The following is a 24,041-nucleotide window of genomic DNA, read 5'->3' on the forward strand; positions in this document are numbered from 1 at the left end:
GGAAGAGGGTGGGGGAAGGGGACTAAGTACCAAGTACCGCGCTAGGAGTGTTCACGGGTAGAATCGTGGTCCCCACATCGATCTCAGAGAGGGTTAGCTGCGTGCCAACAGCACAGAGCTTGCCGGTGACAGAGCCAGGACTCAAATCCAGGCCATCTGCCTGCAAAGTCTGAGCCCCCCTCTGTGGTACTCTGGCTGTTGGTAGCCGGTTGCCGTGGAAACCGCATCCCTGCCCTGCCTCAGACTGCGCACCGTCACCTGCAGCTCAGGGGACAGCCCACAAGCGCCACTGGGTCGGGCAGAAACCCCTCCAGGCTTCTGAGGGCACCAGCCGACCTTTCGTCAACTGACCTCGAGGGCCCCTGCGGTCGCCAGCCAGTGCCACCGGGTCCCCGCCAAACAAAGCCTCTCTGTGGGCCCCGCCTGTCATCGGCTGCAGGTGAAGCAGCGGGCATGTGTGTCGTCCCCTGTGGTCTCCCTCCTTTCCTGCCTTCTTCCTCAACGCCCTGTATTCTGATGACACAGCCCTCCTCCCCCCACCCCCACCCCGTTGGGGGTGGGGGTGGGGGAATAACAAGCAAAATTGTGGATGATGATATAATACGACTAATGACGGGGAAAATGGTGTGAATACCTGCGGGCCACGGCGATGACAGTCGCCATGGGGCTGAAAGACTCCATTTACGGCGTTCCCGTCCGGGGCCGGCCGCCCTGCTCTGCCGCTCGGCAGACGCGGGTCTGCTCTGGGGACAGGGCTTTGCTCACTCATCACGTTACGGCGGGATTGTGTTAGCCGCGCCGGGCGGTGGGGGTGGGGAGCCAGCCTCTGTGCTCCGAGGCCCCCTTGGAGAGTTCTAGAACACAACTAACTTCAGTAGGAGGGCAGATGTGTCCGCGAGGAAGCCACTACATTATCCCTCTACTAAGAATAAAATGGCAGGGGCGCCTGGGTGGCTCAGTCGGTTAAGCGTCCGACTTCGGCTCAGGTCATGATCTCGCGGTCCGTGAGTTCAAGCCCCGTGTCGGGCTCTGGGCTGATGGCTCAGAGCCTGGAGCCTGCTTCGGATTCTGTGTCTCCCTCTCTCTCTGCCCCTCCCCCGTTCATGCTCTGTCTCTCTCTGTCTCAAAAATAAATAAACGTAAAAAAAAAAAAATTTAAGAATAAAATGGCAGAGACCAGCCTAGGGCATTTCTAGAAGACAGAAGTTTTGCAGGGTCCATTTGCAGGTGATTCCTTTCTTTTGTTAAGTTTTTTTAAAAAAATTGTGGTAAAACCTAGTCACTACAAAACTGACCACTTTCCCATCCCCACCGTCCACCTGCAGAACTTTCTCCTCTCCCCAAACTGGAACAGCCCCCGTTAAACAGTTCCTCATTCCCGGTAACTGCCACTCCACCCACTATCTCGTGAACGTGACCTCTCCGGGTCCTTCAGGTGAGTGGAATCATACAGTCGTGTCCTTTTGTGTCCAGCTAGTTTCACTGAGCAAAGTGTCTTCCAGGTTCATCCACGTCATAGCAGGTGTCAGAATCTCCTTCCTTTTAAAGGAATATTACCTACAATAGTCCACTGCAAGTACAGACCACATTTTGTTTACCTATCCATCCACCAAAGTACACTTAGGTTTCTTCTACCTTTTGGCTCTGGCATCAGGTGATTTCTGTCGTGACGCTCTCTTCGCCTTTTACAATATAATAATTTTGTGCCCCATTTTTAGAAAGGATATGAGATGACTTCCCCTAAAGAGCACGCTCTAGAACAGTACAGAGTAAGATAAAGGAGATCAGAAACAAGGCAGGAGGTAAAATTGCATTTTCAATGTCAGCTAGGGTGTTACTCAATTGGACAGTAAGTTTAGATTTGAGCCTCCCGGTGGCCAAAGTGAAAAGGGATATGTTGAGCCTCAGGATTCTGACAGCATACGATGCTTTTATTAGTAAAGTTAGCGGAGTTGTACTATGACGGATCCACTGGCTGGTTTTTCTGAGAATTTATTTCTCAAAATATTTGTGAAATTGAAATGCGTTTTGTCTTAAATATCCTGGTGTATAGAGGGAAAACTAACAAAATAAAAATGACGAAAACAAAACTTGGTCCAGTAAGTTACAACAGGCAATTAAAGAAATTGGCTTTGGGTGCCTGAGTGGCTCAGTAGGTTAAGGGTCTGACTTCGGCTCAGGTCATGATCTCGCAGTTTGTGGGTTCGAGCCCCACGTCGGGCTCTGTGCTGACAGCTCAGAGCCTGGAGCCCGCTTTGGATTCTGTGTCTCCCTCTTTCTCTGCCCCTGTCCTGCTCATGCTCTGTTTCTCTCTTGTCTCTCAAAAATAAATCAATGTTAATTTTTTTTTAAAAAGAAAGAAATTGGCTTCTTCTGGGCCTGAAAGACCCCTACACCATTATCCTCTGGCCACCGTGTGTTGTTCATTGTGTCTCTGGGCCTGGCTCTGTACCTGTGCTTTTGAAGATGTGCAATCAGGATTTGCTTAAAATTCAAAATAATGGCATTATTATGAAGTGACATTTACGGAGAGCCCACAAAGGTAAGTCTCCAGGAGGGAGAAAAACCAGAACAGAGATCTCCGAGCTCCTCTTCCGGGCCAGGCACTGTGCACTGTGTTTTGCATTTGCCGCCTTGCTTCCTTCTCCCCAAAGCCCCGCGAGGTAGTAATTATCAGACCCGTTGTTCAGATGAGAAAACTGACAAGTTGAAGAAAAGTCTAAGGAGGCTCTTGGCCTGAGCTGGAGAAAAGCACTAGACTTGGGGTGGGTCCCCTACAGGGAGAAGGGAGGAAAGGACCCCTTTCCAGCGTTTTCAGCTCCAGACCCACCTATTCCGGAAGCCTTCACGCACCCGTCCTAGGGGAGCCTGCCCAGGTCCTGGGTCCACGGCCGTCACCTCGGCGGTTATTGTGCTGTTGTTTTTATCTCAGGCGTATTTGGATGCGGGGATTTGCACACAACTGAACTGAACGTAGTTGGTAAGGAGGAGAGACTCGTTCCACAGTGCTCATCAGGGCTTACACGCAAGGTGGTCTCTCCTCCGTGTCTGCAGCGGAAGGAGCCTGGGAGGGCCCCAGAGGAGGAGCTGCTAGGCTTGGGGGTGGGGGGGGGGCGGTGCAGGTCCCTGGGCTTCTGAGGTTCAGGTTCGTCTTCTGCTGGGTGGTGATTAGTAATGACCTCCCAGTGCTGCCCGGAGATGGCATGTGCCAAGCTGGTGATAATTCCCTAAAGAAAGCCATCCGGGTCCAGTCGGAAGCGTCTTTTCGTTTCCAGTCTCTGGTTGGAACAGACTCTGTGAGCACCAGCGGCTTCCACCTCAGAGCCCCGAGTGCCTGTCTCCTGCTGCCTCTCCCTCAGCACCGGAGGGAGCCAGGCCCCGGGTACGAACCCGCCCCACCAGGCCTCACCTCCGGCTGCACCCATCTTCCTGTCGTACGACAAAGTGCTGCGAGATCCCGATTTCCTCTTGTTTACCAGCAACACCAATGTTTTCAACACAAGCCTGCCTCGGTAGAGGCCGGAGTGGGTTCTCCCGGGACGTCAGTGCCATTAGCACGCGGTCCTGGGATGCCTGGCGCTTTCTGGGCCGTGATTTTGGTTTGGGAGGCTGTGGGGGGCTCGGGTTTCCAGGGCGATGCTGCTGGGGGGGGGGGGGGGGCTCTGCCAGCTCCTGACAGTAAAGGCTCATCCAGGGAGACCATGTGGAGGCTGTTTCTGTGAACAAATGCACACTCTTCCTGCTGGGGCAGGCAAGAATTAAGCACCCGCTGCACGCACATCGGTGTAGGAGTCAGAGAGCAAACGATGCCCAGGAGGGTGCTGTCTTGGGAAACCGAAGATTTCTTCTGGGATCTATCAGCCTTTGCGCACAAGGAATATGCAAAGCAGGCCTTCGCCTCTTGGGAAGGATCCCAGGTCACTGGCGACTTGACAGACGGACTGGAATACTTCATCCATGCAGGTGCAGGATCTGGGGCAGGGTGGCCGGGGCGCGGGACTCATTGCCGAGAGGGAGGGTTTCATGCAATGATATAATGTCAGGGTCAGAGCTGTCGGCTGATGTTGCCATTATAATTGGTCTGCTAACTGCTTAGATTTCCAGTTGAGGACGTTGGCCCTTGGCCGCTGCCCTGAGAGGGCTGTTTCATGGCCACATTTGCTCTGTGACATTGCAATGGCTTCTGGGTCCCACCCTCTAGGTGACGCCCCTCTTCCTTGGCCCTATTCCATGCCCGGAGCTCTGCGTGCCTGTCTCCTGTCTCCCCTCCCCTCCCACCCCTGCCTATCCTTCTCCATAATAGTCTTGCCCAAAGCCAAGGCTCCGGGGCAGATTCTAGGTTCCTGTAGAGGTGTAGGGTGGGAGAGAGGGGCAGGGGGACAGAGGTGCAGGCTTCCCTACAGCGTGGCTTCTGTAACGCACGCTAAGGTCACCCCAGGCTCACAGGCTTGCAAGCTGACCACGTTCTTTGCAAGCAGATACCACGTTCTTTGTTCTGGATTTCCTGCAAAGGGAGGGAGACAGAAGCCTGCGGGGCCACCCTATGACGGAATGATTGCCTCACCTCCTCTACAACAGCCCTGGGCCGTCCCCTCCACTCCCGGCTCTCCAGCACCGGCTGCCCCTGCCTTGTCCGCGGAACAGCCAAGTGGGGAGAGGCCCTTGGGAATGTGTGTCTCACAGGATGGGACACCGGAGGCCAGAATCGTGGTGACGGTGGTAGGGATGGGGGTTAAAGAACCGAGTCCGGTTTGGGAACCATTTCCCTGCCTCCAGCAGCCCATATCAGGGCCCACGGCAGCCGTGCTCCAGATGACAGGCCACTGAGGGACGGCCTGGCTCCCTGAAGGCCGAGGGCCCTGAGGGTGGGGTTGACTTGTCCCCCAGCATCGGGACCTATGCCAGCACTCAAGGAACCGGCCCCGGCACAGGCACATCAGGCCCCAAGCTGTGTGGACCGTGGAGGGGGCTGCGGGGGGAAGGAAGCAGAGGCTGGCTTTCTAGAAGCATCTCAGGGAACCCAAAGGGAGAATGACCAAAGCCCCAAGGGAAACTCCTGCCTCTTCAGCCTCGCCGCACCGACCCTGGCAGGGCCTCGGCTCCAAGGAACAGCCTCAGACTTGACTCGGCGGAACAAACAGGCAGTGGCAGGGGCCCCTGGGCGCTCGGGTCCAGCCGTCCCGTGAGCAGAGGTGCACACAGAAGGCCCTGCACGCTGGCGGGCGGCCCCTTCACACGGGCGCCTGGCGCAGAGGCGAGCCTGACGGCTTTCCAGGGGAGAGTTGGCGTCGGGCTCCCCGCTCCTAATAAGCACCTTCTCCCGGCGAGTTACCTGCACACAATTAATTATGCAATTATCTAGGCTGGGTTGAGAAGAGTCACCATCAAGTTGTCAAGATAGGCCCTGGGATAAGAGTGTTTCTCTCTGCCGAGTGGAAAACATTCCTTTCTAATTTCCAAGTCCCCTGTGGCTGGCCGCAGGTAAAGCCACCTCTCGTCCTTCGGGGTTAGCCCCGCTTGGGTGTGTATTCATCACTTTTAAACCCTGAACGTGTTTCCGGAGGTATCCCACACACACGTGCTTTTTATCATTCTTACCACTCCCCTCCCAGGGCTGGACTATTAACACAATCCGGCAAATATGGGATTTGAAGGGGACCAGGTGGTCCTCGGTTCAGGGCAGAGGCTGGAGGTCGGAGGCCGGGGGGTGGGGCAGGCGGGGGAAGCTGACTTGGCTTCCGGTCTTTGCCAACCCTGACCCGCGAACTCACAGACGTCACTTCAGAGAGGACCATCGGTTGAGTTTTTTATGCGAAACACGTTTTTAAATTTTTTTAACGTTTACTTACTTCTCAGAGAGAGAGCGACAGACAGAGCATGAGCAGGGGAGGGGCAGAGAGAGAGGGAGACACAGAATCCGAAGCAGGCTCGGGGCTCCGAGCTGTCAGCACAGAGCTCGACGCGGGGCTTGAACTCACGGACCGTGAGATCGTGACCTGAGCCCAAGTCGGACGCTTAACCTCGAAACTTGATGTATTCATTTTTTTTTTTAATTTTTTTTTCAACGTTTTTATTTATTTTTGGGACAGAGAGAGACAGAGCATGAACAGGGGAGGGGCAGAGAGAGAGGGAGACACAGAATCGGAAACAGTCTCCAGGCTCCGAGCCATCAGCCCAGAGCCTGACGCGGGGCTCGAACTCACGGACCGCGAGATCGTGACCTGGCTGAAGCCGGACGCTTAACCGACTGCGCCACCCAGGCGCCCCGATGTATTCATTTTTAAGTTTATTTATTTATTTTGAGACAGAGAAAGAGCGCAAGTTGGGGAGGGGCAGAGAGAGAGAGAGGGAGAGAGAGAGAGAATTCTAAGTAGGCTCTACGCCATCAGCACAGAGCCTGACTCAGGGCTCGAACTCACGAACCATGAGATCATGAACTGAGCCGAAGTCGGACACTTAACCAACTGAACCCCCAGGCGCCCCTAGAAAGTCCTGAATCTTGGGAGACCAGGAAGCCCCCCAGAAGCTGCCCCTTCTTCTGCTCCCACTGCCAGCAGCTCTCACTGGTCACGGTGCGGTCATGGGTCGTCAAGTGGCTTGATGGGTCCGCACGTGTGAGCGTCACCTCCATTCCTGTCTGGTGGCAGTGTGTCACAGGCTTCTGTAACAGATACTGCAGACAGAGGCTTTAACATTCATACCTCGCTGTGCTGGAGGCTGAAGTTCAAGATCTGGCTGCCGAAAAACTGGTTTCTGGTGACGCTCCCTTCTGGTTTGTAGACGGCCACCTTCGCATCGTGTATGTATGACGTTCGTATGAGATCTCTGGTGTCTTTTCTTCTTCTTCTAAGGACACGAACCCTATCTGGTCAGGGCCCCTCCCTGATGACCCTGAATCACTTCTACAAAGGCCTCGTCTCCAAAGAGTCACTCTGGAGGTTAGGGTTTCAACATATGGGTTTTGGGCAGGATGGGGGCACAATTCAGTGCACAGCACGGTGGTTTTCCATTCTCCATCCAAAAAACACTTCCTGAGCTCCTATTCTGTGCCCAACACTGTGCCAGGGGACATCAGAACAAAGATGAGCCTCTGCTCTCGGGGTACTTGCTCTCCGGGAAGGGACAGGCACACGAATAGACATTTATTTATTTTTTATAGGTTTTTTAAAAGTCTATTTATTTATTTTGAGAGAGAGACAGAGAGAGCGAGCAGGGGAGGCGCAGAGAGAGAGGGAGAGAGAGAGAATCCCAATCAGGCTCCCGATGCAGGGCTTGAACTCACGAACTGTGAGACCAGGACCTGAGCTGAAACCAAGAGTCAGATCCTTAAGTCACTGAGCCAGCCGGGTGCCCCATGAATGGACATTTAAAAAAAATTTTTTTAATGTTTATTTTTGAGAGAAAGAGGAAGAGAGAGCATGGGCAGGGGAAGGGCAGAGAACGAGGGAGACACAGAATCTGAAGCAGGCTCCACACTCCGAGCTGTCAGCACAGAGCCCCACACGGGGCTCGAACCACGAGATCATGACCTAGGCCAAAGTCCGACGCTTAACCGACTGAGCCAGCCAGGCGCCCCGACCCATGAATGGACATTTAAGGTGCGATTCAGCAAACGCCTACCACAGGAAGACTCCAAATGTACAGAGAAGGGAAGCACTGGTCACATCTGGGAAACTGAGGGAGGTGTCTCAGAGCATCTGGAATTTCTTTTTTAAAGTTTTTTTTTTTTTTTAAATCAGGGGCACCTGGCTGGCTCAATCAATGGCGTGTGCGACTCTTGATCTCGGGGTTGTGAGTTTGAGCCCCACGCTGGGTATAGAGGTTGCTTTAAAAAAATTCTGAAGCGGTGCCTGGGTGGCTCAGTCGGTTAAACATCCAACTTTGGCTCAGGTCATGATCTCCCAGTTCGTGGGGTTGAGCCCCGTGTCAGACTCTGTGCTGACAGCTCAGAGCCGGAAGCCTGCTTTGGCTTCTGTGTCTCCCTCTCTCTCTGCCCCTCCCCTGCTTGCACTCTGTCTCTCTTTCTCTCTCTCTCTCAAAAATAAACATTAAAAAGCTTTTTTTTAATCTTTAAAAATTATGATAAAATACGCACGGCATGGTAGTTATGGGGTCAGCCATTCATAAGCGGACACCAGTGACATCAGATACATTTACGGTATTGTTGAACCTATACCTTCTATACCTAAGAGTTTTCCATCCACCCCCAACAAAAACTCTGTGCCCATGGAACACTGACTCCCTAAGACATCTGCTCAGCCCCTGGAGACCTCTACTCTACTTTCTAGTTCGAGATAATTTTCCTATTCTAGGTATCTACTTCTTTTAATTAAAACCATCCATACAACAGTTGCCCTTCTGTGTCTCGCTTATTTCCTTCTTTTTTATGGGTGAATAATATTCCATTGTATGTATAGACCACATGTTGTTTATCCGTTCATCTGTTGATGGACTCTTGGGTTGTTTCCATCTCTTAGTGGTTGTGAACACTTCTCTGAACACGTATGTAAAAATATCTGTGCGAGTCCCTGCTTTTAATTCCTTTGGGTGTGCACCTAAAACAGTGGGCGTTTTATGCTGGGTCTCGTAGGGTCAGGAGAAGTTCACCAGGCAGAGAAGGTGGAAGCATTGTTACCCCAACCGGAAGGATCTGTGTGTGCGAACACGTTCTGTGAGTCTGGACCTCATGTAGAATGGGTGGGCGGCGGGGGGAAGTAAGGGTGGTGCCCCATGGGAAGGGTCCCGTAGCCGCACCGTGAGGTTGGTGTGGAAGCCTCTGAAGGATCCAGGACCAGGAGGAGCTCCTTCCGGTCTGGGTTTTGGAGGGCCAGCCCGGCAGCTGGGGGGAGACGCAGGTGAAATGACTCACCAGTGGGAGGGGGTGAACTGAGGTGATTGACTGACTGAATGAATGAATGAATGAATGAACGAACTGAAGGGAGCGGATGGAGGGACGAGATGCAGGGTCTCACAAACAAAGCAGAGGGGCTGGATCCGGGGTGCTTTGCTCTAAAGGAGCAAGTTACTGGGAAGCAGCAGGACCTGGAGGCCAGGGCAGTTGACGTGAGCGGGTCTAGGGTGGCTCAGCGAGGGGGCCCATCCAGGAAGAGACGTGTGCTTATTTCTCGGGGCACCAAAGACACCATCCGGAAGACAGCCAGCTCGTGGGGTGGTAGCTAAGTGCCCGCAGAAAACCAACAGGAACCAGCCAGGGTGACATTTATCTGCTGGGAGACCCAATGCAGGAGGTTTCAATGATTCAAAGCAATCGCTTCTCTCTGACTTGACTGCTGACCCTTTCCCGTACATAATTTCGTGCGTAATTCTAGCACCATTGCTTACTCAAATGACACCGATTCATGCAGGAGCTGCCACAGATATTAATAAAGCAGCCGTGTTTAAAATGGATCACCCTTAGGGGCGCCTGGGTGGCGCAGTCGGTTGAGCGTCCAACTTCAGCCAGGTCATGATCTCGCGGTCTGGGAGTTCAAGCCCCGCGTCAGGCTCTGGGCTGATGGCTCAGAGCCTGGAGCCTGTTTCCGATTCTGTGCCTCCCTCTCTCTCTGCCCCTCCCCCGTTCATGCTCTGTCTCTCTCTGTCCCAAAAATAAATAAACGTTGAAAAAAAAAATTTAAAATGGATCACCCTTCTAATGCCCCATAATGTTTAATAATTAAATTGCGGCACCTTGAGCCGCGGACACGGCGAATCGCGGTTGAATTCTCCAAATGGAATTGCGGCTGCACTTTCCCTTCTGGGCTCCTTGCTGTCACTTGGATGCTTGATTTCACTGCACCAGTCGTGTTGAGGTGGGCGATCCCCTGTGCCCCGTGCCCCCCCTTGTGTTAGCAAATTCCAGGGCCACAGGGGCCCCCGATGAAGCCGCTGTCCTCAAGGCTGAGACCAAAGGGACACGCGAGGTACGTGTACCCATAGTCGGGATGCCTTGTTTTTGCAAAATATGAGAAAATAGCAGTATTAATTCACTATCTATGCTCTCCAAAAAATGTATACACCAAGAGATGTATTGTTGAGCAGGAATTTGGAAAATTTACATACACATATATGTACACACACACACACACACACACACACACACACACACACAGAGTATCGGTTTCCCAGGTTTCCTGCTGTAACAAATCACCACAATCTTAATGGCTTAAAAAAGCAGCCATCCGTGCTCTCCCAGTTCTGGGGGTCCGCGGCCAGAAATCAAGGTGTCGGCAAGGTTAACTCCTTCTGGAGGCTCTGAGAGAGGATTCTTTCCAGGATTCTCCCAGCTTCTGGTGGCTGCAGGCAATCTTTGGCTTGTCATGGACGCAGCTACACGTTTATACAAAAATGTGTGCGAGTGACGCTAACAGCACGGGGCCTGCTTGGGATTCTCTGTCTCCCTCTCTCTCTCTCTCAAAATAAATAAATAAACTTAGAAAAATAAAAGCCCTTATCATTAGAAATGTATATTAACACAGTATTTAAAGTATTTAAACACGAAGCGACAGGATGCCTGGGCTTTGCTCTAAAATACCCCCTGCACTCTGCCCTCAAGATGTTGGAGAGTAATTCCTCATTCCTTAAGGCTGGGCTGTGTGTAGTGACTTCCTCCCAAAGAGGACAGAATGGACAGGAGGACAGGGCGGCCTCACAGCAGAGAAGGCCGACAGACGCACCTCACCCAGATGACGAAAGTCAGCGTTGACCGTTATCAGTCATGTTGATGGCAGGTGCCCTGCTATGATGGGTTAGAAGGACACTTCCCCTCCATGGTCTTCCTCCCCCAAACCCATAACCCAGTCTAACCATCAGACAAAGCCCAGCTGAGGGGCGTCCTACAAAATGCCTGTCCAGTACTCCTCAAGACTGCCAAGGTCATTAACAACAAGGAAAGTGTGAGACACTGTCACAGCCCAGAGGAGCTCAGGGGACATGACAATGACATGTAACGTGGTGTCCTAGATGGGGTCCTGGAACACCAAAAGGATATTAAGTACAAGGCAAGGGAACCAAACTAAAGTACGTATTTTAGTTAACAATGATACATTAATATGGGTTCATTGATTATAACAGACGTACGAGACTAATGGAAACTATTTACAGCGGAGAGACTGGGGGCCCGGTGTATGCGAACTGTGTGCTATCTTCACCCCTTTTCTGTGAATCTAAAACTGTGCTAAAAAAGAAAGTCTATTGAAAAAAAAATACTCTTGGAAAAACAAAGGAGTCGAGAGAAGGGAGAGACCAGGAGGAATAGTAAAAAGGTGGTTAATTGGTAATTGTTGAAGCCGGGTGATGGGTATGAGAACTTTCATACACTCTATACTTTAATGCATTAAAAAGAGATAAAAAATAACAAGGGTTTTTTTTTTTTTTTTTTTTTGAGTGGGGCGGGAGGCAGAGGTAGAGAAAGAGAGAGAGAGAGAGGGAGGGAGAGAATCTTAAGCAGGCCCCATGCTTAGTGCAGAGCCTGACTCGGGGCTCAATCCCACAATTCTGGGATCATGACATGAGCTGAAATCAAGAGTCAGATGCTCAACCAACGGAGCCACCCAGGCGTCCCAATACAAAGTTTTAAAAAGTAAAGTCACAGATCCAGTATCTTGGGGATCCTGGCATTGGGGAGACATGATGGGGGGGGTCACAGGACGGGTGGTCACACTGTGAGTTCTGTAGTGATGGGAGCAGAGGGTCATCCAGGGGATGAGACAGGTGTCTCCTTATGAGAAGATGGCCCCGAGCTGGCCTGGCTGAGGAGCTAAGGAGGAAGTGTGTTTGCGCATGCGTGCTGGGGGACAGTTAGAGGTGTTCCTGGCACAAAACGGGAGTTGTACGAAATGTAACGTGATTATCATCGGGGTCATGGTGACGGCCACCATACTCCCTAAAGGCCATATTCTACAAGCTCTGCCGTGCTCTGTTTCTCCCTTGAGACCTCAACAGTCACTCAAGAGTCACTTTCCATCTTATTCCACCTCCAGGAGGGTGGTGAGCAGCGCCTAGAAGCCCACCCCTTCGCTGTGAATGGCGCTGGGAAGCACGATAGGAAAAGAATTGTTGCTGGGACCCCAATGCCACCCAGGCGAGCACAGCACAGCCAGGGAAGGGGACACAATACGCGAACTGTCCTGGATATGAATCTGAATCAGCTCAGGGTGACGGTCCCGCTGCAGTCCAGGAAGTGGCCTCAGGACAAGCAGACTTGTGTCAGGGTGTCCCTGACAGAGGAGGGAGCAAGGAGCCTGCTGCCGAAGCCACGTCGCACAAAACCAGTTCAGACTCCTCTGGGGTCTCTGTCTCCACTGCTTGTCCACACTAGACTCTAACAAAATGTGGCATCTAATCGGGGCACCTGGGTGGCTCAATCGGTTAAGCGTCCAACTTAGGCTCAGGTCATGATCTCACGGTTCGTGAGTTTGAGCCCTGCACCGGGCTCTCTGCTCTCAGTGACTGCTTGGATCCTCTGTCCCCCCTCTCTCTGCTCCTTCCCTGCTCATGCTCTCTCTCTCTCTCTCTCTCAAAAATAAATAAACATTAAAACCAAAGTGCAAATTGATCTTGTAAAATGTTACCAATAGAATCCCGGCATTCACTGTAAAATTTGTTCAACTTTGCTGTATGTTTGAAAATTGTCATGACAAAACACTGGGAATGAAAGAATGCAGCATGGTTTCCAGGTGTTTTCACCTGAACAAACCTGAGAACCTTGTGGGGACTTAGGAAAGCCGGCTTACCTCCTTGGGTTCCAGGTGACGGGTGGCCCTGCCTCCATCTACACCAGCCCCTCCAGGACACCAGGCGACCCAGGCACTCCTGCCACAACGCTGCCGTGCTCCTCTGAACGTTAGCGTAAGTTCCCTTCATTCAAAACGGACGCAGCTTTCTGGTAGAATAGTACAGCACAAGACTTTCTGGAACCTTCCCTCCAAGTTTCTTCTCTACCAAGTCAGCAAAAATGATTCGGTCTGGTGTCGGTGTGCGTTTGCCCTCTCCTGAACTTGCTTTCCCTTTAGCGATTCCCCTCAATTACTTTGTTCTAAGGGACCCCTGTTGTCTGGGGCCCGGAGGCACTGCGGGTTCACTTTAGCTGGTCCCCTGATGCAGCCGAAGCTGGGCCCCGGCAGTCATTACTTGGCAAGACCAATGGGATACTTAGTGGTCCACCAGGTGCCCGACCCGGAGCACGATATGCAATAGGAGAAGTTGTGCTCGTGTCTAATTTACACAACGGCTCTACTGACTCTCTCACGGATGGTTAAGAAAATGCAGAGGCAGGAAGACGCCGTACTTGCGCAGGGAATTGGTGTGGTTTGATTGACAGTGGCCATCGCGATCCTCGCCCTCCTCGTCACCGCTCTGGACGATGAGTGAATTAAGATTACACACAGGTAGGCAGCACTTTCGTGCCCTGCGTCTCCAGCCGGCGCTGCTCACTGCCGTCTAGGGCAGGGCGGCCGGGCAGCGATTATCGCCTCCGCTTTCCAGATGCAGAAACTGAGGCTGGGCAGATGCCAGTAAGTCACGCTGCTGGGCCCTCCCAAGGTGAGGCCCGAGCCGGCCTCTCTGGCTCCCCGAGTCAGGCGGGACAGGCGCCCAGCTCCCTCTCCTCCCCGCCGCATCTCCACCTGGCAGCTCCTTGTCCCCTCTCTGCCTCCCCTCGGCTGGCTCCCACGCCCCAGAGCGCACTCTCGGGAAGGGCTGATTGGCCAGCTTGAGTCACGTGCTCTCCCGAGAGCCAATCAGTGGCAGGGAGCTTGGCCCTGCCCACCAATGGCAGCTCCCACTCTAACTCCTATAAAGAGAGTGGGAAGGCCCCTGTTCCAAGGGTCCTCGTTTCTCCCTTCCCGTTCGGCCCTGCAGTACCTCCCCCCAACTCCCACCCCAGGCCTCAGGGAGCAGGAGATACCTCCCCCTCCAAGGGCCTGGGCCCAGAGCTGCCTGGCTCCTGCAGACTTGCCCCCCACCCCCAACCCGCCTCCGCCCCGCCCCCAAATTCCAGGCAGGAAACCAGAGCCCCAAGCGGCCTCTCATTTCCTGCCCTTCACCCCCAGGCTTCCATTCCCGCGATCAGACCCCAGGTTCCCCCCGCCCTTCTCTGCCAAGACCCCAAATCACTGGTCTCCAGAGCCGCTCAGATGGCTCCCTGGATTGTCCAGTCCTACACCTGTTGTCCCCCTCCCCACCACTTCGAGACGGCCAGGCCCCAGCAGCTCTTGTGCCTGGCTGGCCCGGGCCTGATGTTCACAGACCAGTGCCCCCCAAATGAGCGACCTCAGAAACGCGGGGAGTTCCCGAAGGTGGCTAGAGACCACATTCTGCAGAACTGGGGCCACAATGAAATCCCAACGAGGGCGAAGTCCCACGTGGGGCTGAGATCTCAACCAGTGCCAGGGTCCAGGCTGCCGAGATGAGCTGGGATACAGGAGGAGAGAGGCTCTGAGCCACAAGGGGCATCCATACCTAAGAAGATGGGATACATGTGGGCAGGGGCTGGAGGAGAGGCGTGTGTGGAAGCCAGGGACCCCGCTGCCACATCCCCGCGTGTCCCAGTGCGCCTCAGGGCACAGACTGCACCTTGACTCCACCATCAATGCTGGCAGTAACGAGACACCCTAGAAACCCAGTCTGCCCACGATTCTTCTGACCCAGAGCTGGGCGTCCGATAAACTGAATTTGAATCCCTTGTCCCTAAAAAGCTGTGTGACTTAGGCAATTGAGCCCTGTTCACTCATCTCGAAATTGCCTACGATCGTGCCCACCTCACTGGGCTCTGGGAGCCGTGGATGAGGCACCACGTGCCAAGTGCATGGGGCGGCGGGGGCGGGGGGGGGGGGACTCAGTGCACACTGGTGGCCCCTCTTCCCTGCTGAAGAGAATTGTTATTTCTCCGCAGTGATTTCAAGAAGGGACCAGAATCCCTCAAGCAATTCTATCAGACGCTGGGGCTCCGTGTCTTGCCTAGCAGGCCTGGTCGTGGGGCACAGGGTGGGCTCGAGCCACACTTCTCAGAGGTGGGCGGTATCAGAAGTGACCCCGGTGGGAAGCTGTTCCAATATGTGCTGGGCCCCACCCCCAGAACCTCCCCAGGAGGCGGGGTCTCTGAGAAGGCCTGAGGGGACATTCCCAGGCACTTCGAGAGCCCTCTTCTTGAAAGACTGTCAGGCACAGGCCATGGGGAGGCTCGCAAAACTGTTTATTTTCCCCCCCATGATAAGAAAGGACGGATGCAGGTGCCGAGAAAGTCCAGCCATTCCCCTGGTGAACACGCACGGCTCGCACACAAACCTAACAGGCTGTGCCTTTCCCTTTCCTGTTTCAACAGAACCGTAGGGCACCTTCTGAGTGCTCCCCGGGGCATCGGGGCATCGTGTGATGCAGCTTCTGGGCGGAACTGGTCATACCTGCTACTCTACCACAGTCCCATCGTTGGGCGTAAAACACCCGATTGGCCAAAAAAAAAAAAAAAAGTACCAAACGTCAAATTTCGTACGGTCAGTGCAAGAACTGGTTTTCTCTCGGCATCTGGACTGGCTGCCCCCCGAAAAACGCCCTTCCTTCCTGGGTCCTTTGCAAGGCCCAGCCCGCAGGCAGAGAAAGGAGCAAGCGCTGACCTCTGCATGAAGAAAATAATACGAACAAGCAAGGTTTCCAACAAACGGTTGAGTAATTGGGCTCGCTATTTAAATACCGAAACACAGGAGATGAACTTGTTCATCTGGCCGCAGCTTAATACGTGCGGGCCTGACATTACAAACAAAAACTTAAGAGAGCTCGGCAGGGCGGGCACGGTGGCCGGAGCAAGGACTTGGCCCGGAGGCGTGGCGGCGCCAGGACGGGCCCTCAGAACCAGTACTCGGAGACGAAGATGTGCACGTTGACGACGTTTCGGTGGGACACCACCCCCCCGACCACGTAGTTCATCTCCAGCTTCAGGACGGCGTGAAACGGGCCCACGATGGGCCGTACTTGGCGCACGACACCTGGGGAGAGAACGGAAGGCGTCTTAGACCGCGTCGAGCCCCACTCTGAGCCGGACGCTGGAGTCCCCTGCGTGGCATAGGACGGTGAGCTCACCGCAGTCATTTTCCTGACGGGGGATTCGAAAGAGCCCAGAAGAGGGCCTGTCGTGGAGCGGGCGCCCAGGACACGACTGTCCCTCCCTGGACCGGGGGAGGGACCACACGAAGGCCATGACTGGAGGCCTCCTCCCCTGTGCCTGGCCACCTCCCTGTCTCCGGGCCCTGCCAGCACCTCCTCGCCTCTGCGGGACGGCCAAAGGCCCAGAGAGAACTCTCCCGCACTCTGGGACGAGACACACGAGGCTAGGGTGGGCGTTAGCCTCGCTGGGCTGTGGAAAGACTGCAGCCGTCTCTGGGCCTCCGATTCCTCAGGGAGCAAATGATACCATGTGACCCCGTGCTTCTGCACCGCGTGATCCGGGCGACCCAGCACAGCATCTGCCCGAGATGCGCAGGGCGACCTCCCCGCCAGACGGAGGGCTCCCCTCTTCACCTCCCCACGCATTCATTCCTTCTCCCGTAGGCACCAGGGCTGTTCTCAGTGAGACAGAGAAAATAATAGAATCCTGGCTTCAAAGCTGGTGGAGGATCTAAGTAAGTGCAGGGCTGAGAGAAGTCCAGCAGGGGAGAATGGAGGAGGTGAAGTCTGGGGGAGTCAGGGAGGGCTTCTTGGAGGAGGCGTTCCTCCCGACAGACGAAGCAACGCAAGCAAAGTCTGCAGGCTCGTTGAGCCTCAGTCCCTGCAGGGGACTTTCTCCATCCCACCTGTTCTGATGCTAGGACTTGTCCAAGGTCATGTGATATGGGGGGGTGGCGGTTCCCTGGAAGTACTCTATGGCCACTTCTGTGGCTGATCTGCAGCTGAAGGCCAGGGTGGGAAGCGTGGGCTAGCACCTGCCAGTCACGTGACCCAGAGCAAGCTTGGAGCCTGAAGTTCCACAACCACATGCTGAGAACTCGCCACTGATTGTTTGCGGCATCGACTGCTGATTCCAGGCTGGTTTCTACAAACATCCCTGCCGCCGACTTAGGAAGCACGCACGAGGCAGCGCGGGGAGGCCCCTGGGGCCCACATAGAAGGCTGGAGAAGGCCTCCCGCACCAGCGCTGGCTCCCGGTCAGGAACACCAAGTTCATGCTCAGAAGGGGAATTTGGGAGTGCCATCCCCCCTTTCACTCTCTGGGCTTGTGTTTCAAAAATGAAATGCCCGGCAGCCGGCGTGGGATTCCAGGCTATTCTAAGTAAACAAGGGCTTCAGCTCTGATGGAGAGATATTCTGCAGGCTGTCAGCACCCTTTCTCTGCCCCCGCCGGGTGGTGACATTGTAGCTTTGTCCTGGGTGAACGCCCACGAACATCTTCAGCTCGCCGCTGAAGACGTGGGCTTGTCACCACCCTCCGTGTGCCAGCGGCCCCTGTTGACCCGGCCACTCCCACCCACCCCTCCCGGGGTACAGAGTCTGGGCCAGCTCAGTGGGGGCTCACAGGTGCTGAGTCAAGCATGCTTCCCTGTCCCCCCCCTCCCCCCCAGGCAGTCCAGCACCCGCTGTGCCCTGATCACTATCACTTTCTCCTCCCTCCTGGCCTCAGCCCCACAGTGGTGCCCACCGGCCTCGGGGGCCTGGGTTACCTGCGGACGTCACCTGTCCTTGGGGCTGAGGTTAAGACTACGCTCCCAGTACTCAGAGTTTCCAGATCTTCAAGGAGGAGGTGAGAGGCTGGGGGAGCCTGAGAACTATTTTTTTTTTTTAATGTTCATTTATTTTTGAGACACAGAGACAGTGTGTGAGTGGGGGAGGGGCAGAGAGCGAGGGAGACAGAGAATCCGAAGCAGGCTCCAGGTTCTGAGTTGTCAGCACAGAGCCCGACGCGGGGCTCGAACCCACAAAGCATGAGATCATGACCTGAGCCGAAGTTGGTGCTTAACCGACTGAGCCACCCAGGCGTCCTATATTACATAGGTATTATATAATGCCAAATATATAACTACATAATAGGAAATATGTAAATATACTTATTTAAAATATGTTAAAATCTAACATATAAATATTATGTATAAATATATAGTCATATGCTTCAAATTTATAGAAACTTATACGTATCTGTATATCTTATGTTATGTAGATATATTTATGAATGTTACATAAAACATATAAAATGTACTTATTACAAATTTATATGTAAAATATAAATATTATCAAATAAGGACGCACACACATTTGAACAGCATTAACAGTTCAGACCCACAGAAGTTTCCGGTGTGCCTGTGTGTGCCAAGCGCTGGGCTACGTAAATCTGGAGAGAACACGGTGGGCTGTCCTGTGGCTCAGTGTGGGCACAGAGAACAGCAGTTACGGCCCCAGAAGGGTTTGTTAACTTTCCTGGGTCTTAATTTCCTCTTCTGTGAAACACGGATTAAAAATAGCAACCTTCGGGGCTGTGTGAGCGGCTCAGTCAGTTAAGCGGCTGACTCTTGGTTTGATCAGGTCACAGTCTCACAGTTTCATGGGTTTGAGCCCCGCATCGGGCACCACGCTGATGGTGCAGAGCCTGCTCGAGATTCTCTCTCTCCCTCTCTCTCAGCCCCTCCAACACTCACGCTGTCTGTCTCTCTCAAAATAAATAAATAAACTTAAACATAAAAATAGCAACCTTCAAAATCAGAAGCACGAGCATACCCTCTACCTCCTCAGAAATGACTCGCGGAGGCAAAACGCATCCCATTTCCAATTTAAATGTGATCTGATTTTCAAAGGACGGCTGAACTCTTGCAGGATGGAAAAAGAGGACAAGTGTTGAGTATTCTTATTGGGTTGATTTCAAAACGTACTGAAAGGAAGGCCCCAAATGTGTAGAGCTCGTCTGCATCTAAGTCCATCACAGGCGCTGTTGGAGGTTTGATTTCTGCGAGGCAGCGGCTCGCCTGTGGCTCGGGCCGCAGCTGCGCACAGAGACCAAAGAACCAGGGAAGGAAGCCAGGGGCTGCCTGAGTGAAAGGGACACTGGGAAGGGCCAGGGAGGAGGGGGCCTGACTTCGGATGCAGGTCACATGCAGAGTCGGGATTTTGCAGAATCTTCCCATTTAACGAGAAAAGTGATTGATTAAGGTGGCACGAATATTCGTGCTGCAAGTGTGAAACGAGAAATCCCAAGTGCACAAGCGGGGCTCAGGAGTGTGGCCCTTGCCTTCCCCCCACCCTCCAACCAGAAGGAGCTTCTCGATCCCTTCCCTGTGACCTAATGTCAACACCGAATCTCCACCTCTATCCATAATCCCTGCTAACCCAGGGCTCCCTTTGCAGGCCACACCCATTCTGTGGACTAGCTCTACTTCTGCTCTGGTTTGGGTGGACACGTTCCCTCCATTCCCAGAGTAGTTCAGGCTTGAGTTCAACCTCCTAGTCCTCCCTTTGACCGAGCCCAGGCTTTCTCCGCTATTACCTTTTTCTTCACAGCTTTCCTACCCATCCGTCCATCTACCCATCCTCCATCCATCCATCCATCCACCCACCCATACCCATCCACCTGTCCTCCATCCATCCATCCATCCACCCATCCATCCATCCATCCATCCATCCACCCACCCATACCCATCCACCTATCTTCCATCCATCCATCCATCCATCCACCTACCCATCCTCCACCCATCCACCCATCCATCCATCCATGTGCCCATCCACCCACCCATCCACCCACCCATCCATCCACCCATCCATCCATCTATCCACCCATCCATCCACCCACCCATCCATCCATCCATCCACATACTCATCCATCCATCCATCCATCCACCCACCCATCCATCCACCCATCATCCATCCACCCATCCACCCATCCATCCATCCATGTGCCCATCCACCCACCCATCCATCCATTCATCCATCTATCCACCCATCCATCCACCCACCCATCCATCCATCCATCCATCCACATACTCATCCATCCATCCATCCATCCACCCACCCATCCATCCACCCATCATCCATCCATCCATCCATCCATCCATCCATCCATCCATCCAACAGAGGGCATTCTGCACAGGGCAGGTTTAAGGAAGATTCCACAGACATTACATTGGATTTTGAGAAATAATTACGAGCCTAGGAAGCACGAAGGACATGTGCAAACCCCAAAAGTATGACGGTTCAGACCAGTTCTGGGAACAGTGTCAGTCCTGGGGAGAGACAGGCAGACGAGGCTGAGGAGGCGGTCAAGGCTGTTCCTGGGACCTCCCACCCCGTCAGTCTTGCAGAACCAGGAATCTGGGTCTGCAGCCGTCTCCTGGCTTCCTCCCCACCACTGGTCCAGAGGAGTGTGCATTCAGAGCCATCACCAGCCCTCCTACTGCAGAGAAACCAGGGAGGGACTAGAGACGCACGGTGCCCATCCGTGTCACCACTGAGATCAGAAAGCCTCCACCGGGGCTGGCTCCAGCCATCGACTTGATTCTGCAGGTATGATATTGGCATCTGTCACGTGCCAGGCCCTGGGGACCAGCTGGACTGCTTACGTCCTCTTTCATGAAGCCTCCCTAGCCCTGGGAGTACCAGGTACCCGCTCTCCCTCGGCCGTAACGCCACATCTGCCCACCGCAGTCACAGCCAGCTCCCCTTTCTGGGGCACATCTGCACTTTGTTCTTCTCTGTCCCCGCTGTCCCCAGCACAGGGCCTGGGGCAGGACAGAGCAGCAGCTCCGTCACGATTACTGAGTGGGATAAAGGCAGAGGAAGATGAGACATCAGTCCCTGAGGTCCCCCACAATCTAGCAAGGAAGACGAAACTCCGTCCTGAAGGGAAGAGGGGCCACGGAAAACTCTGAGGGACAGTAGCTCATGACCACTCTGGCAGCAAAAGGCAGGCCAAAGGGAGAGGCACGTTTCCGTCTTGCCTGGTATGTCCACCTCACCTGCTGGGGTGTTTACCTCCTCAGCTTTCCAGAGCCCCAGGAAAAAAAAAGGCCACGGTGCCGAGTTCAACTGTGTTAATCTTCCAAATCCTCGTCCTTGGCATTTCTGCTTCGTCTGTCAGACGTTGCTGGTATTCCTTGGCATGTCTGTGCCTCCTAAAGATATAATTAAGCCTTTTTTTCCCCCCTTTGAAAAATGTAGGCCCCCTCGGGCACTTCACCTTCATGTCTGGTCTCTGCTTTGTAAATTGCAGCTGACGTGCTGGGATCCAGGAGCCCGGCGACGTGAGGCACACGGGTCCGATGGGGGACCTTCGTCACCTCGTGCGGTCTGGGGTCTGCATTCCTGGCCCTTGAAGCCACCGCCCCTCAGCCTCTGCTGCTTAGTTGGCACCTGATTGTCCACCAGGTGTTGGGAAGGATGAAAACCAGTTCTCTGCATGAGTCCTGTGTCCCTGACACGAGACGCCGGTCTATAAAGACACCTGCCGTCGGCAGCCTTGGGTTCCCCTGCTGGTTCCTCGCTGACCAGCGGCGTGACCTTGTGTAAGTCGCCATCCTTTCTGAAGCTCAGCCTTCAACCCAGAAGCCCTGTGATTCTAACTGACCGAGTGTAATCGCGTGAACAGCACGTCGAAGAGGATTTTAACAAGCAAGGTGATGAATCAAGAGGCTTCCGTGATTATCTCACGTCAGTGGAAGTTAACTGTGCTTTTTAAAAGAGATTCAGGTTAGAAAAGACAGAGGTTAAGAGTCACCTGTTGACGTAGCAAAGAGTGAGAAGCTGTCACTACTTGAAACCACGTGATAGTCATTTGCTTACTTGGTGACTATCGGTCTCCCCGCTGCCGTGTGAGTCTGGAGGCCAATGGAGTCTAGAGCATGGATGGGCTGGGAGAGGGAACAGAGCCGGCCAAGGGGAAGGGAGATGGGGGGATCCCACATGCCCGTGGCTTCTTGGGTCCCCACCATACTGCTGTCAGGAACAGACATCACCTCCCTTCCCCAGGGGGAGGGGAGTGGGCTCTGAGAGCCCAGATGCCCCAGGTCACATGGCTCACAGGTCCGGATGCCCGCCAGCTGGGACTGACCCCAAAGCCCAGCCCTTCCCATCCCACTGTGTCTCCTCCCCCCTCACGGTGCTGCATGATGTGGAGGAAGCTTCCGGAATGTGCTTTCCCTGGCTGAGTCACACACATAGGGCAAACCTGGCAGAAAGGAATGAACCATGAAGCAGTCACATAAGTAGTTGGCAAGGAAGGAACAGAGCTCCCGCAGCCCTGACTTCTCGCCCCGAGAAACACCCAGGCAGGTGCTTGCGAGGAAGGGGGACAGGTGTCTGGGCTCCATATTTAAAATGCCAAATGGCAGGGAGCCTGGGTGGCTCAGTTGGTTAAGCATCTGACTTCGGCGCAGGTCACGATCTCATGGTTTGTGAGTTCAAGCCCCGCATCGGGCTCTGTGCTGACAGCTCGGAGCCTGGAGCCTGCTTCAGTTTCTGCGTCTCCCTCTTTCTCTACCCCTCCCCTGCTCACTCTCTGTCTCTCTGTCTCTCTCTCTCAAAAATAAATAAACATTAAAAAAAATTAAAATACCAAATGGCTCCCAACATGTCTCAGCAGAACTCACCGTCCGTATTTCTTGATCGTTATAAATGTGCCCCCGCCACAGGCCTCCCGTGAGCTAAGGCAGCTCCCCAGAGTCCACCTTGCCCTCCAGGAGAAATCTGGAAAGAAATGCCGCTCTGCATAGACCTGCCTTCCCCCTCGATGCGGAAGCTGACGTCTCTGCAGCGCTTGCCAATGTGCTCGCGAAGCCCATTCCCATCTACCCTCTCGTCCTCCTGTGTCAGCCTCGTTCGTCCTGGAGGAGAACACGGGCTCAGCGCGGTGAAGTGAGTCAGGTCTGGGCATCAGGGAGCCAGCCCTGGGCCACCGCCCCTTCCACCGAGCTGCGTGGCCCGCCGGAGGAAGAGAAGGCCTGGTGCTTTTCTGGAAGGGATTGGCCATCTGATGTACTGACTTGCACCGACTTGGCCAAAAGTGTGCCCTTGAAGGGAGGGATGGGCAATCCTTTCCTGCCCCTCCCACCTGCCTGCTGGGGTCCTGCTGCCCCAGACCCAAGCTCGCCAGCCGCTCGGATCTCCCCAGATGCCCCCCCGCCCCCAAATCCACCGGCCTCCTCCAGCCTCCAGAGAACGCGAGACTGGAGGTCAACAGGTGCCTGGCTTCCAACTCTGACGCGCCATCACTAGGCAGGCGGACGAAGCCCACCCACGGGAGTTTCCAGACCCTCCCGTCCGCTCCAGCCCCAGCCCCACCCTACCTCAGGCCGGGCCTGACCTTCCAACACCTTCCTCCTCACCCCCAATGCACTCCCCGGCTGCGGCCACAGCCGGCCTCCTAGAACGCAAGTTCTGGGCTCGTGCGAGGCCCTGGCACACATCACATCCCACCCACCCCGGCCCCCGGCTCCCAGCGGGGGTGGAGCACACACCTTCATCAGGCCCCCACGCCCTGTCCGGCCTGATTTCTCGCACTCTCTGCTCCGGCCACGCCGAACCCCTCGCAGTCCCCCCAGGATGAGCAAAGGCTACGGAAGGGGCAGGGTGCACACAAGTCTTGCCGACGTGACTTAGCATTAAAGACCCGGGGACCCCAGACACAGACAAGTCCTGCCCTCCAGTTTCCAGAGGGCAATACAGCACCACCCTCCTCCTTCAGAGGCAGCCAAGGCCCCGAGGAATTCAAACGCCGGCCGGGTGGGCACCTGCCGGGTACAGAACGGGTACCCCAGGCCCCAGCAGCTGGCCACGGCGCGTGCCCTCTCTTCTTTATTCCTTCGGCAAGCACGGAGCCCCGGCTCTGGGCAGGCAGCGCGCCCGGTGCCGCGGTTACGAACACCGACCGGCGCTGGTGTGGGTCCTCGCGGAGCTCCGGGCCCCCCGCCGAAGTCAGACACAGAGGGTGGGGTGGCAGCTTCACCAGGTGGTGGAAGCTTCACCAGGGAGTCAGTCTCGGCTGGACGTTGAAGGACCGGCCGGCCCGCCCAGAAGAGCTGGGGGTGGGGGGTGCTCAGACATGTGGAGGCAGAGGAATTTCAGGGCTGGGCTGGACCTCA

General features: G+C 54.5%; 1 protein-coding gene across 1 annotated transcript in view; it reads right to left on the reverse strand.

Moving 5' to 3' along the window:
- Window positions 1–15,173: 15,173 nt before the first annotated feature.
- Window positions 15,174–24,041, reverse strand: part of FBLN1 (fibulin 1) — an 82,177-nt gene continuing 73,309 nt past the window's right edge. Inside the window, exon 17 of the mRNA XM_086712015.1 lies at window positions 15,174–15,977. Coding sequence (XP_086568141.1) covers window positions 15,838–15,977 — 140 coding nt within the window. The 3' untranslated portion in view covers window positions 15,174–15,837. The remainder of the gene's footprint in view (window positions 15,978–24,041) is intronic.

Source organism: Puma concolor, chromosome B4, assembly GCF_028749965.1.
Source record: "Puma concolor isolate L17-30 chromosome B4, mPumCon1.1.hap2, whole genome shotgun sequence".
NCBI classification, from domain to species: domain Eukaryota; kingdom Metazoa; phylum Chordata; class Mammalia; order Carnivora; family Felidae; genus Puma; species Puma concolor.